We start from the raw sequence: 24078 nt of genomic DNA, 5'->3' as shown, positions 1-24078 counted from the left end.
CTTAAAAGGAAGTGCTGCAGACATGGTTAATATACTGTACACTGCACGGTATTATTGCACAATTTAGAGCAAAAAAAACATGTCACTTTCACTATTTTAATGCCAAGTAGATTCATGGAATGGAAAAGAACCTCCAACTAATGTTTGTCTAGCTTCTATGGACAAATATGACAGAAGTGTGCTTGCAGCTGCTATATGGTGAAAAGTTTCCTGCCTGTGCCCGAATGTGAGGTCTAATGCTGAAGCACGGGTCTCAGATTCGACAAACTGCGTCCTTTAAGTAGTCCTCTTCAAACAAGAGACATCCTGGAGGTGACAGATAGCACTCGTCTGTAGCAACACGGCTACCTGATGTTGCTGACACATGTACAAACTAGTACGCAATGACACAAATTACAGTGTTTGCAGAAAGCTCAGTTGTCATAGGTGTTTTCCATAGGAGAATCATTAAATGAGAGTGAGGGATACATTTTAAGTATATTTTCCATAGACTCACAAATGAAATGACTAATATCGAATACTGGGCAATACTTCCAACGATTTCAGTTTAAAAGTTCAATTAATTCTACTTTTGGAGTAGTTCAAGCATACTAGAAATGTTGTTTTTGAAAATGCTTACTGTAAACCTACCGTGTGCAGTATGATTCACATTTCTTTAGTCTGGCACAAAACCTCAAACTAGGGCTGCTCGATTATGGCAAAAATCATAATCTTGATTATTTGGGTCAATAATTGATATCACGATTATTAAAAAACGATTATGCATTTACTTTGAAAACATCAATTTATTGGAGAAAACTTTTTTGAACAGTATGTTTTTAACAGTTGAGTACCCTAAACTTTAAGTATAACTCAACTGAAAAACCAATTTTTAAAAAAAAAAAAAAAATTGATTACGTTATTTTCGTATTCGTTGCAAGCCATAATCGTAATTGCGATTTAAAATACGATTAATTGAGCAGGCCTACCTCAAACTGTAACAAAAGAAAATGGAAATTAGCGATGCAGAGATTCTAAAAGGTCTATTGGCCTGCTAAGCTCACTGAGAATCCAAAATGACAGTTTATTATGATTTGGCTGCAGAGGGAGGGAGTGGCTGTACTAATAAGCACGAACGGTCACCAATACAGGACGAATAGCGAATAAGAAATGTATTCTTCTTAGACCGTCATCCGAGTATACTTCACAAAGAATGTTCATTTTTGGAGGAATCCGATTCTGAAGTTCAGAGAGCGTGCGTGTCATCTTACATGAGCTCCGTATACATATTTATCCAGCATTTTTCCTCCTATTGTTTGGCCTCCGATGTCCCACACCTGCAGGGTCACGTTTAAGTTTCCTACAGAGGAGAAAAGAAAAAACACTTAATATATCAAAAAGACCTCATAATGCAGCTCTACTGTATAAAGAAGGCATTCATGTGTCAAATTCCCAATGTCTTGTTTGAAAATGCTCTTTTCCAATAATGATTAAAAAGATTTAACAAAACAAGAAATAATGCTACAATTTCTCAGTTTCCATTCGTTGTTTGTGTTTTTTATTCATTAACATGTTATTTGAACAAAGCTCATAATCCTGAAGAAATAGAGAGTCAGCTGTTACTGGAATTGCGGCGAGCGATTTTCTATAATAAAAGTCCACATTGTTGATATACATAATAGAAACAATAAATCATCGATTAATATTTCATGCTAAGCGCTTTTGCCTGGCAGGTCACCCACACCTCACATCCAAGAATATCCAGCCCATAGATTGAGGGGGAGGAATAGGTACGCTTACCCTCTAATTTAAACACGCTCAATACACAGGCAGAAAAAAGCGTGACTTCTTATTAGCCTGGGAAGAGCTGTTTGCATTGTGCCATATCCTGCCAAGTTAGGAAAGTGAAGAGAATGATGTGCTGTTAAGGAAAATAGCAATAATTAACACAAAACGAGAGGAATAGGAGACTGTTGTCCCTATGCCTGAGGAAAGAGAAAAAAGGAGAGAGGGAGAGAGAGAGAGAGGAAGACGGGCACAAAAACCAAATCCAAATAAATATTTTCTTCCTCTGGAAAATGAAAGGGGTGGTTGAAAAAAAAAAAGATGTCAAAAAGAGGGTGGACCAGACAGCGGGGAGTTTATGTTGGTGTGATGGGGAGCTGTGGACACGGCTGGACGACTCACCCCTTCACGAGACCCCTTTTTACAGGAAGGAAACGCTGAGGTTCACAGTCACTACATCTAGACTATACAGTGTCAATGTAAAGCTACATTGAGGAGTGCGATGCATAACGGCTCCTTGGTGTTGTAGAGACCCGTCCTCCAGGCCGGGACACTGGCTTTATTTATGTTTCAGAGATTCACGCTGACTCCACAGTGCTGACATTTTTCTGCTTATGCTTTGCACTTAAATGTCATATTTATTTTTAAAGTGATTGTTTTTACTTTGTTTTTACTTATTTTTAAATGATCTCCCAGTCACAACGTGCTTTTTATTTCCGTGTCTCGATTACTGGACCAAATGTCCCAATTTCCAGAATGTGCAACTGTGGAACCAAGCGATGAACCTTAAAACTGATAACAAGGTTAATGGGTAAAAAAAACACATGTTGACAATTAATTGACCTCTTAATGTGACGTGAAATGGACACAGACAAAGCAGCGCCAGAGAGTTTGAGGATTTCTAAAGTAAACTTCACCTCAAGTCAATCCCCTTCACCGCCTGTAGCTCATTGGTTCGGCAGAGACATCTGGAAGAGGTATTGTTATAAAAGCACACACAGAGGAGGCTGTTGTGTGCCAGTCGGCCTCACCTCACCTCTCCCCGCGTTGGAAAATGTACATTAAGCTTGACAAGCTGGGCCTTCATGGTGAGAGGGGCCAACCCTGGCTAAAGGCTACTCTCCCCCCTGCTGCAAAAGACCCTTACAGCCCCATAGAGACCCGGAGAGCCACACAACCTCTCCGATACAAGGCAGGGTGGAGGTCCTAACGAACGTTTGGGACCACCCAGCTCGCAGAGCCACCCTCCTCTTCATCAGCTCATCAACACCCAATTCCCCAGAAAATGGGCCATTTAACAACTCCGCTGTTGGACCCAGTGTTGTTGCTGCCCCGGTGATACGTGCGCTATATTTGAACAAAGGTTACAGTTCAGCACTGTCAGTAGAGCCCTTTCAGGAAAGAAACTGACTGGAAAGAGAAGTCAAACCATTAACAGCATTTGTTCGAGTTTGCATTAAGACGTTTGGGCCCGGTCTGTGCTTATGGTTGGCTCTTTTCATCCACCACAACATTTTTGGGGGTTTAGTTCTCCTAAGTCTCATAAGCTGAAACTGACACAAAATCAAAATACAATCCTTCAGCCAACTCACAAATCAGCATAACTTTTACTTTTAGCACTTAATTTGCCCTTGCTTAATGTTGTTTTATTAGTAATGAAAGAATGGAGGCACTTTGCAGATTTCTGCAGCTTAGGGCCTTGGCAGAGTTTTTCAAAATGCCATTTCAAAATGCTGAAAATCCCCATTTCACATGGTAGGAAGTGAAAATTGAGTGCTTTCGTCTAAATATAGCATTAGTCAATAAACATTTATTTTACAGATCTAAGGGGGGCACAGAGTGTGGCTTTATTTCTGCGGGTTCAACATAAACAAATAGGAACATGAATGTTTTATGTGGTGCAGGACAAAGATCGGTTGAACTTGGGGATCAGTGAAATGTTAATGTATTTACTCTGTACGGTGCCACCGAATTATGAGCAAGGCTCGCCCTAGGCTCGCCCTACATAAGCTGTACATTGGCCTTGTGGAGTTTTTTTTCAAAAGTGTGCTGTTTGCTCTGGAGAGAAGAGCTTTCAGAGCGAATAAGCCTGAGAAGTGGCAGACACTCTACAATGAGGAGCTACCAGAATAGACACATTCAAGAGTTAACCTGAAGAACAAACTCTGCCTTGAAATGGTAGGACAAGAAAACATGAACAGCGCCAGAAAATATGAGAAATTAAAATATGACAGAAAGTGATGTTGGAACAACAGGCCTCTTTGTCCGACTTTGAATTCATATTCTGGACTGGTACTTTCTGACTTTGTAAAGTACACACAAACATCGAAAACCTTGACATAATGTATATTTTACAGTATTACAAACAAAAACAGTAAAGTCCGTCCGTCTAAGTAGATACTTACCAAGGACTAAATCCTCAGTATTTTATGGAATGAACAAGTCTGCCACTACGTGCTTGTGCAACACGCGTGTCTGTGCTGAGTCTGCGAACAGGCGAGCGCTCCCAACAGATTAGAAGGTGTCTCACCTGGAAGGCTTATTCTTTTCAGAAAGAAATCCAGGCCGATGGTTTGTTTGTACTGCTTCCCAAACGCCTCCTGTGCAAACCTGGTGGCGAGTGATGTCTGAAACAGAGAGACAACGTGAGAGACATGGTTAAAGTGCACCAATCTTAAATCCTCAGCGATCAACAGGAAAATAATTAAGTCATTTACAGGAGTTAAGTGTTTTTAAAAGAAAATACCTCAATCCAGTGCATAGTATTTGGTTAACAACAAATATTCACACAAAATAAAAACCAAAGCAAAATCGCAGCATAGCCTGCAGCAGATACTGCCTTCCAGAGAAAATATACAGTATATTAAAAGACTTCCTGAAAAAGGGTTACTTTCGGTGGTGAGCAGAAGAAGGAAAACGTTGATATAACTCAAACTGAGCTAACGGTAACGCCAAAGAAAGCTTTTCACAATATTTCTAAAAATACAATTTATCATATGACAACACTTGTGTGCAGCCATAATTCTTATGCGTCGCAACCTTTAAGAATGACCTGTAGGACATTCATTTCATTATTACAAATCCATTCGGGGCACCTTCAAAACCGTTGTTATTGATTGAAAGGTACGCTGATGTAATTGTCTGCCTCCTCCCCTCCGTCTCGCTCCCCAGCCACGGTTGTGACAGTGAAATCAACGTGAATTACAAAAACAGGTGCCGGGGTATGTCATGTCTACAGACTGCAGACCTAATAATTGCCACAAATTATAAAGCGTCCATCACTGTCACTGTTGTGTTTGAGGAGGGGGGGAAAAAGCATGTTAGGATCTCTCCTGAAATCCATGGGAATTCATAGCACAGGCTTGACATGCCAAGTATAATTCATTTTGATGGATGAGGATAGGGAAAAAATGAAGTGCTGAATGTCTATTAGCTATCTTTAGAGCAGTATGCTTACATAAACACAACAGAGAAGTGAAGCAATGGGATTCCCTGAGTGTTCATGTGGCAGCAAATGCATTTTAATGTGGTACTTGCCACTCACTGAGTGTTAGAGAGGATCTCAAACTAAATTCTTTCTTTCAATCCAGTAAACCTTCACTTGAGCCAATGTCCTTATCTACCTCCATTTAGGCAAAGGTAGTTTAAGTTTAGCCAAACAAAGTTTCAAATAAAACTTTAGGGCGGACACAGGCTAATTTATGAAGGACAAACCTGTACCATGGTTGACCCATATCTTCTTCAAGTACATAATAGTATCTTTGGCTTCCTTAGGATACTTTGTCATTGTGGGAGTCAACTTTATTACTAAAGCTTTACGTTTATGCCAGCTTGGAATGACATTTCATATTTGAATTAAACCTACGAAATGTTTAATCTTGGACTTTACCAGCGGCTTTTTTGCAGTTTTATCCATCCAATTCTTTTAAAAGTTCACTGACCTACAGACTTGATTTAATCTCAGCATTTCGAGCCTGTCACATGCTCAAGAGTGACTGAAAAATTAATAAAGGTGACTGACACAACAAGGAGCAAATCGGCCATTTAAGTAGCCCAAACGAACATTGACAACACAGGAATAACAAGCTCGGACAGCAAAAATGTATTCCACATGCTCGCGTTGGCCTAGTGGGCCATTTGTCTTGGCATTCCAGTAGCTTGGCTCTCCTCCCTCAGCGTAGTCCTTTTTTTCCAACGTACAATTGGAACTAACCAGCCAATGTAAAAGCTGGCGTAATCCTGACACTCCAACAGAGAACAGCACAGGGTCACCAATGACACCGATGCCGGGAAACGGGGGAAGTTATACTGAAACAAGAAACTACGAGAGAAAAAAAGATGGCAAGCTGACCATTTCCATGTGATGCAACTCAAGATGCGGTGCACTTTTGCAACATTGCACTCAGCTTTCTCTATATTCTCTACAGTGAAGACTGATATAAATGTTGGTATATTGCTGACAAGTTCGACTACACTTGCTAGGAAGCAGCATCCGTTAATGTACAGGACCTGCACCTAAAGAGCCTTTTTAAAGAGCAAATATTCAGAAAACTCAGTGACTTCTAACAAAATAGGCCTGTGTGTAAGTTCCCCGCAGCACCTTACGAGCCTGGCTAAATGTGCAACTCCAAATTTAAAAAACATCTTGCCTTCCCACATTTCCCTATATTTCTGAATGGACAACTAACCACAAGCAAAAATACCACCGAAACTGCTGTCCAAGAAAAACTGATCCGATTGCAATTTGCTCAGCAAATTGACATTAATAAGGGGGGAAACGGCATTCAAGATGTCAGTCAGTGGTGCCTACTCAAAATGGGGGGCAGGGCTCCTGTTTTCTGCCCAAAACAGACAAGCAGGTAAGTCATTCAGACAGTGACGAGCTGACACCTGGCAGCAGTGTGAGGAGGGTTATTAATGTAGCGTATCTACTGGGAACTGAGTTGTGTGTGTTCTCTTCACCCCCCTCCCCCAAAAGAAAATGTCGACTCTCCAGAATGAGAACATTCATTTTTCTCATTGGGTCTCACTATTACTGCTACATTCATTTTCTTTCTCCCAAAGGAAGGAGAGATTAGTTACGAAAGGGGATGTGTAGTTGAAAGCACTTGACGTCCCTGCCTTACATTCGAGGATTTGAGATGCAGTGAAGAAGAACCATAGCTAAATTGTCATGACAACCTCCCTGCTTTGCTGAAAATGATTGTTTGGTGTGAGTAGGAAAATATTCCACTGTTGTGGAGGTAATTTAGGTTTATTTAATCTACATCATTATCGCACTCAGGATCCAGTCCAGTAGATCTGAAAGGGAACAGCAGTCATAAAGCCCGTGTAGATTTAGCAAAGAGAAAAAAAGCACTAAAGGCCTAGCTATATTTGTTCAAAGTTCAGACAGTCATAAAACTCAGTCTTCACACATGACACTTTGTTATTTGTAATCTATCAAATGAGAAAACAGAAACATTTCTCATATGGGCTGTCCAGACATAATTTTCTTAAATGGGGCCTCACTCTGGAGCCAAATGCATACAGGGGGTGCTTGGCCAGGAGAAAAGAGGTACACTGATGGAAAACAACCACCAGCTGCAAGAGCCAGGCTGAAAAACTGTCATACTCTGTAAAACACTGCACAGTGCAGTGTTTTAGCCCAAGTGAATTGAGCAGTAGCTGCAGTCCCAAAGTGTTCTATAAATATGGGGACTGTGACAATTAATCATCCAGCTATATTTCCAATTTAAAACAATTAAAAGATGCATTTTATTTGAATAATCTAGGGAATGTTGTTATGTTTTCCTTCAAGCTTACCCTGTTGTAATTTCTCATACAATTTCAAAGCAGGCAATACATCAGTGGTGAATTAATTTGGGTTGACTAAAATCGGCCCCTTTTGATGAGAAAGTTTGAAAAGAATAACGAAACAACATCATATAATTTCTCCACCGTGTAAGTCTATGTTCTTAGTTACTATAAACCACAGCCCCACCAGCACGTAGAGTACAACTACGTTCAATGGTAAATCCAAAGTGGATTAAGGACTGGATAGACCTAATAGGTTTAGATCCAGAAAACGTGCCACATTTAAATCATTAATTCTATCTTAGAGGTGGGAGAATGTCCGTCAACAAAGGTATAACAGAATTAGGAAACATTTATTTATACAGACTTCATCTTTACTTTATCATGCAGTCATTACACATTGTGATTAATACTGAATAACTTTTCAGTCCAAAACTTAATTTGAGAAACCATATTCCCCCATCAATTTATTAAATGTCAGAAAGTAGTGTCCAAGGTGATGTCTTTAAAGGTCTTCTTTTGTCAGTGCTAAAGCTGTTTAATTTAATATGAAATAAAACAGAGATGTAAGGAAATCTCCATATTTGAGAGGCTGAAATATCAAAGATGGCTATTTTTTACTGACCATTAACTGATAAATTAGTTGACATATCTTAATTCAACCATCTCAAACTCTGACTGAGATTAACCTTGCTGCTATCTTTCCCTGCCTGTCCCTAGAGCTATTAACAATTATTATAATTGTATACATAAGACTTCCAAGGGTAATAAGTAAAATGTAGGTAAATTAAATTGTGTGTTTTGTTTGTTTGCTAGTATCACAATTAATGTTTGTTGAACTGTTGATAGTGATAAACTTGGAGTAATAAAAGGGAACATGCACTATAATGCTGTATGTTACTATGGCCTATGCTTTTGAGTAGTTAATGTCATACGGACAATTGTCTACAAAAGCTGGATATCCATGTTATATTGTTTCATATGATATTATGCTTCCTGCTGCAGTAATTGCACATTCGGGACGGTTGACTTGACATTAACTGATGTTGTCAGATTCTAGTGATAGATTTTGTCTAAGGAGTCATGGAGCATTTGAGCTAATATATTACATGTTGTTGATATTTTCGAGACAACGTACATGAGTTATATTAAGTGCGTATTGTGTTGTTAAACAACTATTACATGAGATAAAGGTAACAAGTCTCCCTGTGTCGTAAAGTGTAAGAAACAAACCAAGTGTTCGCTAATTATATCGAACTATGTTGCCTGTAGCCTTGGATGTTGTTAGCATTAGCAAGCTAAGCTACATAGCGTCAGTCGCCATGGTGACTGGGAAGACTGCAGCGGTTGGATGAGCAACGTAAACAGAAGCCTGCTGTCGTCCAACAACAGACAATAAAACACAACTATCTTTGTTGAATTTAGACTGTATCTGTAGTTACTTTCAGTATGTGTGCGTTGAATATGTCTGTGACGGTCTCACCTTCCCACAAGCACCGTCTCCAACCACTACAATTTTAAGCTGCCTGTCCTGGCTGTCCTCCTCCGAGTCCGACATGACGCTGAAATGTGCTCCGACTTTATCAGCGTGCAAAACAAAAAAGGAAAACACTAGAAGAATAAAAACACCGTCGCAGGTTGTCTGGATGTTATTATGACACTAGTGTAATCACAAATGGATTAAACGATTGTTGAGTGGGCAAGCAGCAGACGCCATTTTGACTCAACTAACACAACACTGCTCCACTCGGCATGATCCACTCACTCACGCAATGTGCTTCCTCCACTAATTTTCGGTTAATCGGAGGGTAACAGCAACCGAAAAACAAACCGGAGGCCACTCTCAGTTTGTAAATATTTACAGTATTGCCATGAAGCCTTTTGCTTTGACTGGAAACGATCAGAACCGGAAACCCAAATTCACCAGCGGCGTGGTTGAGTCCTGTGTGACGCGTTCCCGTTGCCGTGGTAACAGAGGTCAACGTGTGAATATGAAAACAGAAATACCTCAAAGCAGTTTTGCTTATTTATTAAGTAGGCTATTTTATTTTACCTTGGTTTGTTTGCTCTGTGTGGGTCACTTAAATAGATTATACTGAGCAAAAGGTATTACACATACTATGTGATCCAAAATAAAGAATAAAAACATCTGCCTAAAAAGTGTTTAAAGGAGGTAACCGTTTACACAGCAATAAAAATAGCTCAACTACTCCTACATTTATAATGTAGGAAAGATGTTTTCTGCCTACTTTATCGCTTACTTAAATAGGGGCTTCTTTTGACTCTGCTAGTTTTATTGACAACTGTCAGGTTAATTATTTTCCAAGTTTAAACAAAAAAACATATGATCAGTTTTTTTAAATATGTTGATCTGTCCTACATGGCCAGTGATTATCAAGGTTGGCACTGTCACTGTCAAATTTCTATTTTATTTAAGTATAAAACTACCTTTTGTTTTATTTTTCTTGCACTTATGTATTTATTTCATACTTTCTGCTGCTGCAATGCCTCCATTTTCTGTCTCATAAAAAGATGGAGATACCCTTATATATATTTTTTTATATTGAATGCAATTCTCTCTCTGCCTCTCTCTTAAAAAATAGACAGACAGACAGGCAGACAGACAGACAGTCACACGTATAGGCTACACACATAAACACACACAAATACACACACATACATGGTCTCATTGACTTTAGTAATACAGTTTAATAAATATGATAATATATTAATATCTGAAACCCCATTTTGACATATAGAAGATGTATAATGTGCTTCCAACATCAAAATGCTTTCACTGTGTTGACACAGACACACTCACACACGTGCACTAGGCCTATATGTCATGTCAAAGTGAATCAAAAGTTGCATGGCTATGAAAACAGAGATCTAAAGTCTGAAGATCTCCATCACACACTGAAATCCACCTTTTAGGTTTTTACCTCTTAAATCATTATAGAGTCTGCAGTGTTCATCAACTATTATGAGGTTAAAGTTATTCCTAAAGCCTCTTAATCATAGATAGACGGACATATTTAATTTTTCCACAGCTAAATTCACAGCTCAGTCTCACCACAGTTTAGAAGAATATCTTACCAGCTGTGTAATGTGATGACACACTGATGTATTTACCAAATGATGTATGACTATTATTGGCAAAATGTAACATTGGTCTCAGACAAAATGCAAAGACAGAACATTTAAATAATTATTTTTGTGACATTTTTCTCTGGAGTAATGGTCAATTATGCTCAATTATTTCAAGACATAAACATGAACAAATTGTAGTTAAAGAATCACGTTTCAAGGCTGAATTAGTTTCTCCACGACCTATTGCCAAGAGAAACTTTATTCTCCATTTTTGTGATCACAGTACATAGTTATTTTTTAGGTTTGGAGTCCAGAAGATACATTGCATCATATTAAGGAACAACAAGGATACACCTTTGTCATATATAAATGACTTGAAAATGCAGCATGTTTGTATTTATAAAATGTTTAAACATGAGGCAAATGAGAGGATTTTCATTGTGATCCTTGATGACCTTGATCTCTAACAGTCTTAACAAACAAGAATCTGTCCAAAAGGAGAGTTAAGACACAAGTATTCCCAAGAACAATATCTATATTAAAAATAATTTGGAGGATCTCCTGTATTTGTATTTGTTTATACGTAAAAAATAAAAAATATTCCTGTGTTTTTAACCCTTTTTACTTCAAATGCCCTAAAGTCCACTACATATATGTTTAGTGTTAATATTGACTCCTCGCTCAGTTACTCGCTTTTACGTTATATGTGTTGTAAGATTCCCGTCTAAATGCTATAGCTGCAGTGTTTTACAGGCCAAAAGTTGAATCACGGTCCTCGTCTTTCACTCTCTTTGCTCTGCAGGGGAGGATGTCGCTGCAGCATGAGGGAAGCAGAGGAATTTGCACCTGGGCCATGAAGCAGGTGGCAGAGACTGGTAGGTCAGTGGCTCCAACATGAGGGTGTGATTGACAGCTAACTCTGAACAGACACAAAGCTTTGAAGGGAAATTAAGCTTAATTGTTTTTTCAAAAAGGTTGTAGACAGAAATGACCAAGGCAAATTGAGAGAGAGACAGCAGTTGGAAAAATCTGTCAATTGACTTATTTTCATCTCATGGGTTTTGGATAGTCATTGTATCGCATAAATGGAGAAGGCTTTATTACATATTAAGCTAAATTGCTGCACGAAAATTCATGGAAGCTGTGAAAATAGCTTACAAAAATGCTATTTTCTGATCATTTTTATAGTTAAATTACAATATTTTAGATAGTGCCTTAAACGCCCAATGTTGTTTCAGTGAGCTTTTACAATGAAACAAGTTCTTCAGTTTTTATTTGTACTTTAAATATTAGTGAACAACATTGATTCAAATAAAGGCAATATAAGGCTTAATCTAAATTAGGCCATGGATACATTCAACATATGCATGGGCCAAAATAAACAACAAACAAAAGGGACCTGTGGCACGAATTTAAACATATTTTAGATATCTATTTTAATGTAGTAACTTTGCATATTTGTATTTGATTGGTAGTGTGTTACATATGATCAGGTTGAGGAAATTAGAACTCAGGTTATTAAGTTTCAGGGAGAGAAATATTCCTTTATTGATTCCTGCTACTAAAAATAAATATCTTAAAGCAAAATATCGGTTATTTATGGTTGAATTATTGCATTTGTTTAAGCCTTAGGCTACATATAAAAAAACAATTCTTAGTGGGATCTGTCATTTGGTAGTGCATTTTTAGACACTGGTGTTCTGATATCATAATAGACTACCATAATGATACATTTAAAAAATAGTTTGAAAAAAGGAAATTCAGAAATTGGCCTAAGCAAATCAACCCCAACCGTACATAATTAAGGATACGATATTTAAAGTTTTGTTAAAATTGAGTTGTTTTACAGTTTAATCTGGTGGTTAACCGGGAGTGACGTTCAAAGGAGACATCAGTGCATTTTACAATCTGTGCTCGCTCCGCCGTAAAAACCCACAAATGCAAACCATTATGTAAAAAAGAGGATCCGGGTGATAAACTGCAGCTGTTGCAAATGCCAGTTTTCTATAATCAATATCAACTGTGGAGAGTCTCTGCAGAAGAAAAATAATTACTGCGGGGTTAAAGCATCTCACAGAAGCATATCAGTTCAGGCCAGAAAGGAACAGCTTGTGTAAGTCATTTCCAGATAAATCGAAGAACAACGAAATCGTGATTTACGAGGTGAACACGAATTCTGTTTGGGAAATCATAATTTAACCAAGCAGAGTTGTCTTTTCGAAATCACAAAAATAAAAAAGTGATGCTCCAAAAAGAAAATACTCAAAATAATGTAGAGATTGTTGTTTACTGTTGAACAATAATAAAGACAAAATCAGCGACTTGTGCGTACACTCAATGCATAAATCATTTAGCAGACGTAAAAAGGTTGCAAATAATAAAAAAAAATCTTCTGGGTTCCCCTATGATTTTCAGGTGGTGAAATACACCCTAAACAAATGGTTTACAATCACAGCCTGTAAGTAAGTAGACTATATTTCCCACGCGCGTCACGTAAACAATGAAGGAAGGAAAAAAAAGTAACGGGGAATGTACACCTATGGGGGTGTTTGCATTTCAGCGATCGAAGGTTGTAAGGAAAAACAACCGCGAAATATCTCTCTATATCAGATATCTCCACATGCAGGTAGATCTGATGTTAGGACATAGGCGCCTTTTATGATGTTCTATATGGGATTAAAGAAGATGGGGCACTGATTAGCCAAAAACCACACCATAGAGGTTAACATATGCCCGGATGTTGGTGCGTAAAACCGGATTGCCATTGCGCAGTTTTGTCAGGGGGGAAATACTTTCTCATGGTTGGTCCACAGGAATGGCCCTATTGTTAGTTTTGATCGTTGGTACTTTTATGCTCTTTTTATCATCGTATGCAAGGTGTTGTACAAATTGTGATTCATTTAATTTCTTCGTATTACTCACGTTTATCACAATACAGCCTCCCACAGACTGTGAGAGTGCACTGCACGAGTTGTACAGTAGATATTCTTTAATGGTAAAGATGGATGGCTGATAAGGCATGCTCCACATTGACCCTGACTTAACATCCAAGCTATTAGTGGATACATAATACAATATAGCCTACTCCCGTAATATATTGCAGTATTAAGCCTAAAAGTAGAGAGACAAGCTTAAAGTATTTGCCAGTTGACAACAAAATATTGTTTGCGATGTGCCAACTCTTCCTTCTTTGACTGAAATGTACGGGCAGTGACATGGGCCTCCTTAACCTCGGAATACTCCTCTCCTTGTGTTGACATGCAGCCCTAAATGTATAGCTGTCAGTTTGCCCTGTTCGGGAATCACACAGCTATTCATCATTGTTTGACAGGTGTGTTTGGGGAAAAGCCATAGTGGCTCAGAGGACACCAAAGTCCCAACGGTGGGAATCTTCATATGGAAGTTTTGGTATTTGAAGAAAAAGCTTTGGTAAAAATCCACACGTTTTACCCTAACAATGCGCAGGATAAAGCTGATATGAAAAACATCGATAAACGTATATTTGTTGTATATTTGGTCAAAAACACACAAAGATGTCCTGAACCAACCTCCAATTTCACTCTTATACCGAGGCTTTTTAGTCAGAAAAAAACATTGCGATTGTCTCGATTTTTACAATAAAGCCAGGCTTCTTAAAACTCAGGTTGTAGCAGAGATAGTATTTTCAGCACTGAGTAATGATAATTGCATTTTTCTTTTTATCACCGAGTTGTCTAATTATAGTAGTGTATCCAATGTTAGTTCGTAAAATCGGACAGAAAAAACGCGACTGTCCCAATATTACAATTAGTAATTTACGATCTTAAAATAAAATCAGATTCAGAATAAAAATAATGTCTGATATGTTTTTAATGTTTTTTTCGATCTTAACACAAATAACACATGTACAATTAGAACAATGAGAACAATATTAACAATTAGAAGTCGGTCGGTTTTATAGCCTGTACCACGAGATCACGAATAGGCCTATCACAAGTGACCGCCCACTCTCAGTCTGACACACACTACAACGCATTTTACATTAAAGTAATGTATATAGCTCAAAGTGCTGAAATATCTTACCTTTATAAACACAGCAAGAAAAAAAAACACAACCTGTAACAGAGACAGTTCTATGAAAAGTCAATGGAATATGCCTATGTCCAATCACTGCAGAGGTAGGAAGGCGCATGTAAAATATAAACCAACATAAGGTGACATTTACAGTCTATCAGGCCGCTGGTTCCCACAGGGGGGGTCCGTGGGGCTTCAGAGGTCCTTGAGGGGCTCCCGAGAAAAAATAGGAACACTTTAATGTTATTAATGTCACTCTTCAGAGGTTAACATTTAAACATCAGGTCCAAAGTCTTGTGATTTAAAGCCTACATCGAAATGTCTTCTTCAGCGGGGTTCCTTGGAACAGACTCTTATTTAATTAAAGCCTGAGTCTTGTTTAAGTATTTGAGGATGTGATAAAGACGTTTGGGAACCCAGACCTGGTAAGCACCATGAGACCAAAAGTCTCCATCTGGTCTCGTCCTCTTGTCAGAAAGAGAGTTTGTTTGATTTCCGGGGTCATAAAACATAAAAAGGAATAAATACAGTCACGTAGTTCACTGATTCCCCGCACATGCAGAGAGTGTCCATGCAGGGAGGCAGTAGGCGTATGGGTAATAGTAGGAGGGCTGCAGGGAGAGTAGTGGGGGCCGCAGGATCTCTCCCGGGCTGTACTGTCTCTGGTCATCCCGCACCAGGACCTTCACCGCCACCTTCTTGGCAGCCGGAGTCGACGCCATGAGATCGGCGGCCATCTGGCGGCGTTTCGTCTTGTACCGGCGGTTCTGGAACCAGATCTTGACCTGGGTCTCTGTGAGCTTCAGAGAGGCGGCCAGGTCGGCGCGCTCCGGCCCGGACAGATACCGCTGGTGGTTAAAGCGACGCTCCAGCTCGAAAACCTGCGCGTGAGAGAAGGCGGCCCTCGAGCGCTTCTTCCTCTGTTTGGGCTGATCCTGACTCTTCTCGTCCAGGGTGCTGGAGTCTGTGAGACACGCAGATGCAACATGATTCAAGATTCAAATGCACAGTATTACCATGTAGTTAAACGTTTAAGTCCCAGTCTCCTTCAACAATGCAACATACATAAATATATATAAGACATAACAATGAAACAATACAAAATAAAGCAAGAAGAACAGAAGAGAAATCAAATAAAATAGTGCCCGAGAATTGCAAGTGACCAATGTGCTGGTAAATGCGTCAGAAGTCAACTATATACATGTAAAATAGACTACAAGTGAATTCCAGGATTTGTTTTTGTTATTTTAATACATGTGCTGATTTGAAATTAGATAGGTACGTGTTTTGGGTGAGACTGATTAAAAACATAAAGCAAGCAGATTCAAAGTATGCACACTTGTACCTTAGGGTGTTTCACTTTTCTGATTTTAAAATGTGTTGGAAATGAGTTGCCATGAATTAATCAAATATACTTGGTGCTTTGGTTTTCAAATTGAAGTGGAAAATGTCGTATCAGAGTTGTTATTCAAGCATCAGTGTGTATAACAACATCATTGTTATTCTGCAAAAACGAGCAGTATTAAACTGCACTATTACAATTACAATTAAAACATTTTCAAATGTGTCTGTTTATAACATAACTTTCCTCAAGTCTTTACAGTTGTATTCAGAGTGCCATACTTTATTTTGTATCAGTTGCATGGGATTCTTTCAGTCCAACTCACCCGTAGCATTGTTGGGCTCACTGTCACTCTTTGCGTTTTCCGCAGCTGCAGACTCTTGGTCCGTCTCTTCTTGCAAACTCTCCTGTGGCACATCAGACGCAGGGTCTCGGTCTTTCTCTGACTTGCACACGGCCGGAGTCTTGCTGTCGTTGTCATCGCTGAGTCCCGAGTCCGAGTCGTAGCTTTTCTGGTCCGCAGGCTCACAAGCCTCCCCATCATCTCTCCGAGATCCTCCGTTCATCTCCCCAAATATTTTCCAGCAAGCCGTCTTGGAGAAGCACATGTCCAAATCTGGCAAGTGTCGGCTGTCGTCCTTTTTGTTCAGGATGGCTTGGATGGAGAAAGGCATCAGCGAGTTTCCACGAACGGCCATTTTCAAAGAAGCGGAGTTCTCTCGGTTCTTCAAGTTTAAGTGTAATCAACCGGTTCAATACATGTCAGTTCATCCACATTTTAGACTACTCCCTCCGTGGAGCACAGCTGTCGCTTAAATCTTTCCCTCCAGTGTTGGTTCCTGGTCACATCCCCGCGGTAAAAGCCGTGAAAAGTTTCTGCTACATCCGCAGGCACGATGCTGCTCCTCCGCATAGCTCTGCCATCAGCCCGGGCTGCCTCCAGTCTCCGGCCCTTTTCACCTAGTTTTTTTTACCAGCAACCTTCACCTGTGACTGACAGGCACTCCTAGTGGCCTCCTATTGGCCAGGACAGGATGAAAGTCGCTCTACGATTGGCCACTGTAAACTACGTCATGCTGCTTTCAACCGGGTGGGAAAAAGTTAAAGAAAAAGTTGGAGGCTGAACTGACAACCACACAAAGTATTTCACCTGAAAGTGTTTCCAAAACTTGAGAGCTTACTGTGTTTCTACCTGGTTTTTGACAATTAACTGTTTTTGTTGAATTTTATCAATGATTTATGATTTGTTTTTGCCAGAGTGCAACATTTTCTGGGTTGGTAATATTCAACGTTTACGCAGTCAGAAAAGCAAAGCCTCCGTGCGTGAAAGTCCGCGATCAAGAAGCTGAAAATTAGCAGCAACACAAGTTAAAAAATAAACCAGGAAAGTCGTGTATTCCATTTCCGTGCAATACTTGAATGCAGCATGAGGACAATAAATCGTAGGACATGTCATCTTTTCCCTTTTTTTTTTACTCAACCCCTCATCATCATGCTACGGGTCTGCCGAGAGTCCAGTGCGTAATGGGAATTTTTTTTGTTGGAACATTTTGGGCACTGATCAATTTGTGTCAGGTTGTTACCGATTTCCTCTTTCTACGTTTGTATTAAACATTTAAAGTTATCGAAGTGTCACTTCCTTGACAGCCTGCATCATGGATCGCCATGACCAGGTAGGCCTCAGCCTGTGCGCGGATCATCTTTTTTGCTGAATATAAATATTACATTTTCAAAAAAACAAAAATCAGTAACTCGACCTTCTGTGTACGCTTGTATTTAACGTCTTATATATAAATGTAATAATTGAAATAGGCTACATATTCGTTTTCAGCACCAGCCAGCTTTTGCAGCAGCACAGATTCATATTTGTGGACACATGAAACCTTGAAACATCTGAAATAACTGAAATGTTTACAATCAGAATATTTGACTATAAAGACGTTGATATGTAGCATAATAACTTTTAAGATCCCATATTACGCAGCGTATTAATACTTGTTTGCTTAACTAATCCCCTGTTATATCTTTAAACGGCCGAATTGCCGAAGATGATTTTTATTAAATATGTTTACTTTTGATTAAATATAAAGAGTGGAAACAGCTCGGTCCTCGGGTTTTAAGTGCACCAACAAGTGTCCTGCGGATCCGGATCGTGACCTCTGCAGTTTTTTACGTCGTCAGTCTACAAAACAGATCTCACTGCTTTTCTACTGTTCTCAGTCACCAACCATCAACAATGTAAATACTTCTTCAGAATATATTTTGTTAATGATATTTAATAAAAGTATCGACTCGGCTAAACGCATATATGGGGTAATGTTATAAGTTGATAGGGCGTCTATCATTTAATGTATTGATGGCTTCTATCTTAACCCGTAGGCTATATAAATCAGTGAAGATGCTTTGAGGCTTTTTCATCCTGAAGGCTATACAAACTTTCATGATTTTAATTCCTTATAATGAATTGTTTCTGTGAACTTGTTACATTTGTTTACTGTTGAAGATTTAATGGGCTACAACATAAGCAAGTGATTCCCGCGGTATGTAATAGGCTAATGAATGAAAGTGGGTTGATGACCTCGGTGCTGCACCGATACAAGTATTGTTTAATAAAACGAAGGACTAAATAAAACATAATTTAAGCATTTGATCATAAGCCTCTTTATAAATATAAAAGTCATAATTACAATCTCATTAAGGTTATCTTGCTCGCTGCTAAAAACATTTTAACTAGGAAGTATAGAAAAACATGTTCAAATCGAGAACAATATCCCCTCAGTGTCAAAAATGATGCTGTCAGCAGATCAGCTGCTGAAGACAACAAAACGGATTTTTTTTATTGTATTTTGTTGTTTTTGCTTATTGTAAAATGCATCAGCCTTTTGAGTCGTTTGTTGGCACACGAAACGATTGCGAATGAAAACAAATTGCGTAACAGCTGAGACAAATTAATCTGATTTTTAACTGGTTTTAAATGTCTAAATATGTGTCATTATCCAATATGTCCCCTTAGGAATGACTCATGTGATGATTGCTGGTTAAAGACCGTTTAAAGGCGGATTACATTAACACTTGTTAAAATAAGAACACGTAAAAATAAATAATGGAATCATTTATCTTCCTCATGTTACCTGATTCGTAATATTTACACTCCAAATAAATCGTGCTATATAAAATATTACACTAATTAATATCTTTATTGTCCTTAATATTATGTGCATTATAAGAAAAATGAATAAAAAATGGCTACACGTTTTAATAGCCATTCAATTAATCCGACCTCTGTGCTGCTCACCTTGTGCAAACTCGTTGCATGCATACGTTATACCATCTAGTGGCCACTGGAAATAGCTCTGCAGCTTGACTTTTTGACATCTTGTACTTTGAGGTCAAAACACACAGAACTTCAGAATCTATGCAGATTATTATAAGACGTGTTTAAACAATGTACTAAGAGATGTGCTCTGTGAGAATGAATTGAATTAAATGATTTGGCATTGTCTCAGAGCTGAGTGACGGCCTGAATCACCGCAAGCAAAGAAAACAAGACTGGGAAAAGGGAAAAGCACAAACCACTGACACCATCTGGATATTTTCACACACCCTGCCTTTTAAAAACTACTCATTCCACCCAAGTGGTACATGACATAGTTTTAAAATTATCTTGTATTGTTCAAGTTGTTTTCTCTGCGCCCTTCATGCAGTTTTTCATTCTTTTGTCCTAACACCAGCCTCACTGACCCGTACACAGTGGGCTTTACTTTAAGACAATATGGAAAATAAATACAACCGTCTGCCAATTCCCCAACAAAGTGAGTCTGTGTGTCCATCGATGTGAAGTCGAGCAGAGCTCCACGGGTTACTCTGTGTTTTGGTAACCACACTGGGAGGAAGAGTAATAAGCAGTAAGTAGCTGTAAGTGGCAGGACATGTAAACAGCAGCTTGCTTTTCATTCAGACAACTGCAGGGGCATTTACAACAGGTACACTGCGGGTGTGATGGGATTCACAATCACAGTGTAAGGTGTTCATATCAGAGAATGACATGTAATCATTCACTTGAAAAAATTCTGAAGCAAACTACGGCTATTTCCTGAGACCTTATTATTTCATTAAAACAAGGAATATTGAAGAAAATTAAATAGAAATGTAACAAACATAGTTTTACCTTAGGTCGACAGGTGCTCATTCCTTAGGGGATGGCAGCAATGAAGCTAATTCACGTATAATAGCTGTAAAAGTAGCTACAAAATACAGCTTTCGTTTAGTACAGTTTATCAAAATAGCACTTATAGCGACAAAAATAATTAAGTATTAGCAAGAAAAGGTACTTATAGTATCAAAAAGAGCTCTTACAGTTATTTATAAGCACCATTTTAATGTTTAAATTGGTCAAGGTGAAGCTCATTTTAAGTTGTTATGTTGAATCTTTAATGATCCTAGATTTTATACTGATCTCATGTACAGTTTCTCTAGGTATCAAAAGATGTAGTGCAGAGGTAAAGTAGCATATCATGGAATATTTAAAAAGTAATAAAAGTCAAGAAATAGAAACTCAAAACTAAAAGTACAGACTTATTCCACTAATGCTGCAGCTTTGTATTAATTTAAGTGTTTTAACCTAAGCTGTTGCATCGTTACTATAATAATTATTCATACTTTATTAGTAGAAGTAGAGATAATAGCAGTAAAAGTAGTTTAGTATAATATGAGCATTATTTCAACCGACAATTGGCTATACATTTGCAATAAAATATATAATACATTACATAAAACAAATACATATGGGCTGCAACTTATATTTCCATTATTGATTTATCTGTCAATTACTTTTGTTATAAATTCTTGTTTATTTTTTTTAACTGATAAAATATAGAAGAAAGAAAGACCAATACATCATCATATGTTGGGGTCTTCAAATGTAAAACATTTTCAAAAACACAAAAAAAATTATTTACAGGGGAAAAGCAGCAAAACCTGAAAATGGAAAAGCTGTAACCTGTGAATGTTTGAGTATTTCTGCTTCATAAATCACCTCAATGACGATGAATGTTAGACAATTCATTGGAACTATTTGATTAGTTGTATCAGATGGATTTCTGTGAACAAAAATATGAAAAATGAACATGAAAAAGACACTTTGTATAAACCCCCTTTGTGTGCCAACAGTCATCATTAGGCCTTGTCTCTGTTTTTGTACAGGAGGTCTCCCTCTGCTGGTGGGAAGCTGCCCTGCTGTCATGGAAAGATGAGATGATCACTATAATCGCCTTGCCGGGAAAAGGTACATTTTCTCAGCTTTTTTCTATCTACAATGACACGATCCTCTTAATATCCCCAGACTGTTTGTCTGCTCCCCTCCAGTTTTACACCGGGGTGAAATTCCCACCACCTTTCCAGTAAGGAAATAAACTTTAATGGCATATTACACTATTACGTTTGCCTCTCCACCCACCAGCCATTTTCCTGCCTCTTCCTGTAACTTTAACCTGGTGTTTCAGACTGAAATCACTCCTGATGCAGCAACACGCCAGTTGCCTTGGTAACGTCTCTGTTTCCCCTCCTCTCTCCTGGGTGTGTTTATGACAGGTCTTGAATTTTTTTTCTTGCGTGCTGGTATGAAAAAGGAGGCTCACAGCACGCCATACTAGCCCCCCCTGCTCCTTGCTGAGAATAGCTGCCAAATTGTGTTCAGATGGAGCAATACATAAGAGGGCACTGCCAAGAGTCATTTGCAGTAAACGCTCCCAAAATGCCCTCTAGATTTCTCACCAAATATCAGATCCGCCCTGATAGCAGCCTTAATCAACCTCAACATTGGAAAGTGGAAGGAAAGGGAAGGGACGGGGGGGTTGCTGCCAGCTTGAAGTATGCTTTTAGACCCTACATTACAATTGAACCCTCTTCTCCAAAGAAAAATGATCCTTGCATGCGATGGAGCACTAAATGGAAGAGCCCTTGGGACAGAACACTTAATACAGTAAATGGAAGCAAGAGACAAGCAGGGAGAAGTTCCGTCTCTTGGAAGCTATTCAAAACATCCCAGCAATGGTTGCATTACTGCAGACACAGAAGTGGGGGGGGGGGGAGCCCGCTGTTACACTCCAATTAATGTGTGTAGATAGTGCAGACGTGATTTATAGTTTATTTTTCGGCTCTGCTGTGCTGACAAACGAGGTTCCAGCCGCCTCTGGCACGCAACAGATAATGCGTGCAGCTCAAGCACATCATGAAAGGCTTCTGAGCTCCTGAAAAGGGTTTGGCTGCGGCTCAGGTCTCTGTGACCGGCTCCCTTTCTCCTGCACTCATGCCTTCATAAAGACGTCTTTCAAAGCAGCAAAGCCCTTTCAGGGGTTCTAATATCACATGTAAAATACCACTTTTCAACATGAGAGTTGATGTACTTATGAAAACGTCAAGCATCATTTAGAAATTCTTGAGATATTATATGGGCCCTTTTTCTTTAAGTGACTGACTGCAGCTGCATTTTGGATATTTTCAGAAAACAGATTTACCTCTGACAGGTGCAGTGGTTGGAGAGGTATTCAGATGTGTTCGCAGTAAAGTAGCAACACCGTTGTGCAGGAAATACTCTGCTACAAGTAGAAGTCCAGCATTCAAATCTAACTAAAGTAAAAGCGCAATGATATTTGCATAAAATAGGCCTATACTTGCAAAGCACCAAAAGTAGTAAATGCATTATGCAGAATGAGCCCTTCTACATTCATTTAAATTATATTATTGGATTATAATTTTATATGAATTGGGTTGCTCATCAATTTAATTTAAGTTTATGTGCAGCTCACCATAACCTTTTTATAAACTGCTAGCTTAACCTATACAAAATCCAAATGTCCTGATTTATATTCTGATATAATCTGAATGTGCAAAGTAACAGTATACAAAGGTACAATATTTGCCACTTCTACTCCAAAGTAAATTGGAGTTTATAAACTTCACACACTGCTGGTATACTCGGCCTCAATTTGACCCAAAAATGTTGGTCAGTAAACACATATAATCCTGCACTCTGGTGTGTTTGTTCCAGCCTCAGATGCCAGCAGTCAATCAAAATCTCGGCTCAACTGCAGCAATATTTCAATACTGCAAAAAAAACCTTTAAGACCCTAAACCACCACCCCTCCCTGCCGCCTGTCGCTGGCTATTTCTCTGACTCTCACATGAAACACTTCTGACGTTAAACACCTGTTAACTTTTATGTCTTGTGAGAGGAGTGGCTGAATGGGGGAGCATTATGTTCAGCGCTGGCCAAATCCCCAGTAGAGGAAAGACCCCTCCCCGTGCAGAGAGGCAGGATCCTGCGAGGTTCCCAGCAACAGTTACCTCTATTCCAGTTGACAGCTGCGTGAAACCACCATCTCTCCGGCTCTCTGCAGCGGCCCGGCAGCAGACCTGCTTCAGAGGCAGAGTGAGGGGATGTGAGGGGGCTTATGTTGTTGGTGTCCTGTATCAAACTCACTTTCTCTTTCACATTTTAAATGCTGAAGTGAGGCCGGTGCCAGAATACACATGACCTGTACGTACCATCATGAAGAGCCCCTAACTGTACTGTCTTGAACTTTACTTACACATAATACTTCAACTCCACTACAGTTTCGAGGCAGATATCGTACTTTTAACTCCCCTAAATGTATCAGATTATTCAAAGAAAATATAATTAAATGATTAAATGTTATGATGGATGAAGCTACCATCATTATAAAAAGTATTAACCCCACCTTAGCTGCAACAAATGTGATTCATTTGATAGAAAAATTAGATACCGCTCAGAGCATTGGCATAAAACACATCTTTGCTGGAGAGTGCTGTCAAAAGTTGATCCCGATATGAATGGCTGCAACCAATGAACATTTGCATTATCAATTCATTCGTTGAGTTTTCCCTCATTTGTTTAGGAGTCAATGAAATGCAAAAAAGATGGGAAAAGGTATCACGAGAGCAAATGAGCAAATCCTCAAGAAACTAGCCAACAGGAAATGTTTATCATTTTCACAACAAAAATAGTTGACTTA

The 24078-nt window shown here is 38.9% G+C and overlaps 2 protein-coding genes across 3 annotated transcripts in view; both read right to left on the bottom strand.

Moving 5' to 3' along the window:
• Nucleotides 1–9505, bottom strand: part of rab28 (RAB28, member RAS oncogene family) — a 29418-nt gene extending 19913 nt beyond the window's left edge. For both annotated transcript variants that reach the window (XM_034093611.2, XM_034093610.1), the window contains exons 1-3: nucleotides 9044–9505; nucleotides 4295–4391; nucleotides 1251–1339 (exon numbers count right to left, since the gene is read on the bottom strand). In XM_034093611.2, coding sequence (XP_033949502.1) covers nucleotides 1251–1339; nucleotides 4295–4391; nucleotides 9044–9118 — 261 coding nt within the window. In that variant the 5' untranslated portion in view covers nucleotides 9119–9505. The remainder of the gene's footprint in view (nucleotides 1–1250; nucleotides 1340–4294; nucleotides 4392–9043) is intronic.
• Nucleotides 9506–14579: 5074 nt separating this feature from the next.
• Nucleotides 14580–16982, bottom strand: nkx3-2 (NK3 homeobox 2). Its single transcript, XM_034093424.2, has 2 exons — nucleotides 16371–16982; nucleotides 14580–15667 (listed from the first exon to the last, which is right to left on the bottom strand). The coding sequence occupies exons 1-2, from the start codon at nucleotides 16741–16743 to the stop codon at nucleotides 15243–15245; spliced, it is 798 nt and encodes a 265-aa protein (XP_033949315.1). The 5' UTR covers nucleotides 16744–16982; the 3' UTR covers nucleotides 14580–15242.
• Nucleotides 16983–24078: the final 7096 nt, after the last annotated feature.

Source organism: Pseudochaenichthys georgianus, chromosome 10 (genome assembly GCF_902827115.2).
Source record: "Pseudochaenichthys georgianus chromosome 10, fPseGeo1.2, whole genome shotgun sequence".
NCBI classification, from domain to species: Eukaryota; Metazoa; Chordata; class Actinopteri; order Perciformes; family Channichthyidae; genus Pseudochaenichthys; species Pseudochaenichthys georgianus.
The sequence above is the reverse complement of the archived record's forward strand: the minus strand, read 5'-3'. Positions and strand labels throughout refer to the sequence as shown.

Bases quoted from the DNA above. Each gene is read 5' to 3' on its own strand.
- nkx3-2 (XM_034093424.2), bottom strand. From the start codon at position 16,743: ATGGCCGTTCGTGGAAACTCGCTGATGCCTTTCTCCATCCAAGCCATC. The intron at 15,668-16,370 runs GTGAGTTGGACT...CGTGTCTCACAG, and splicing joins TGAGCCCAACAATGCTACGG to ACTCCAGCACCCTGGACGAG.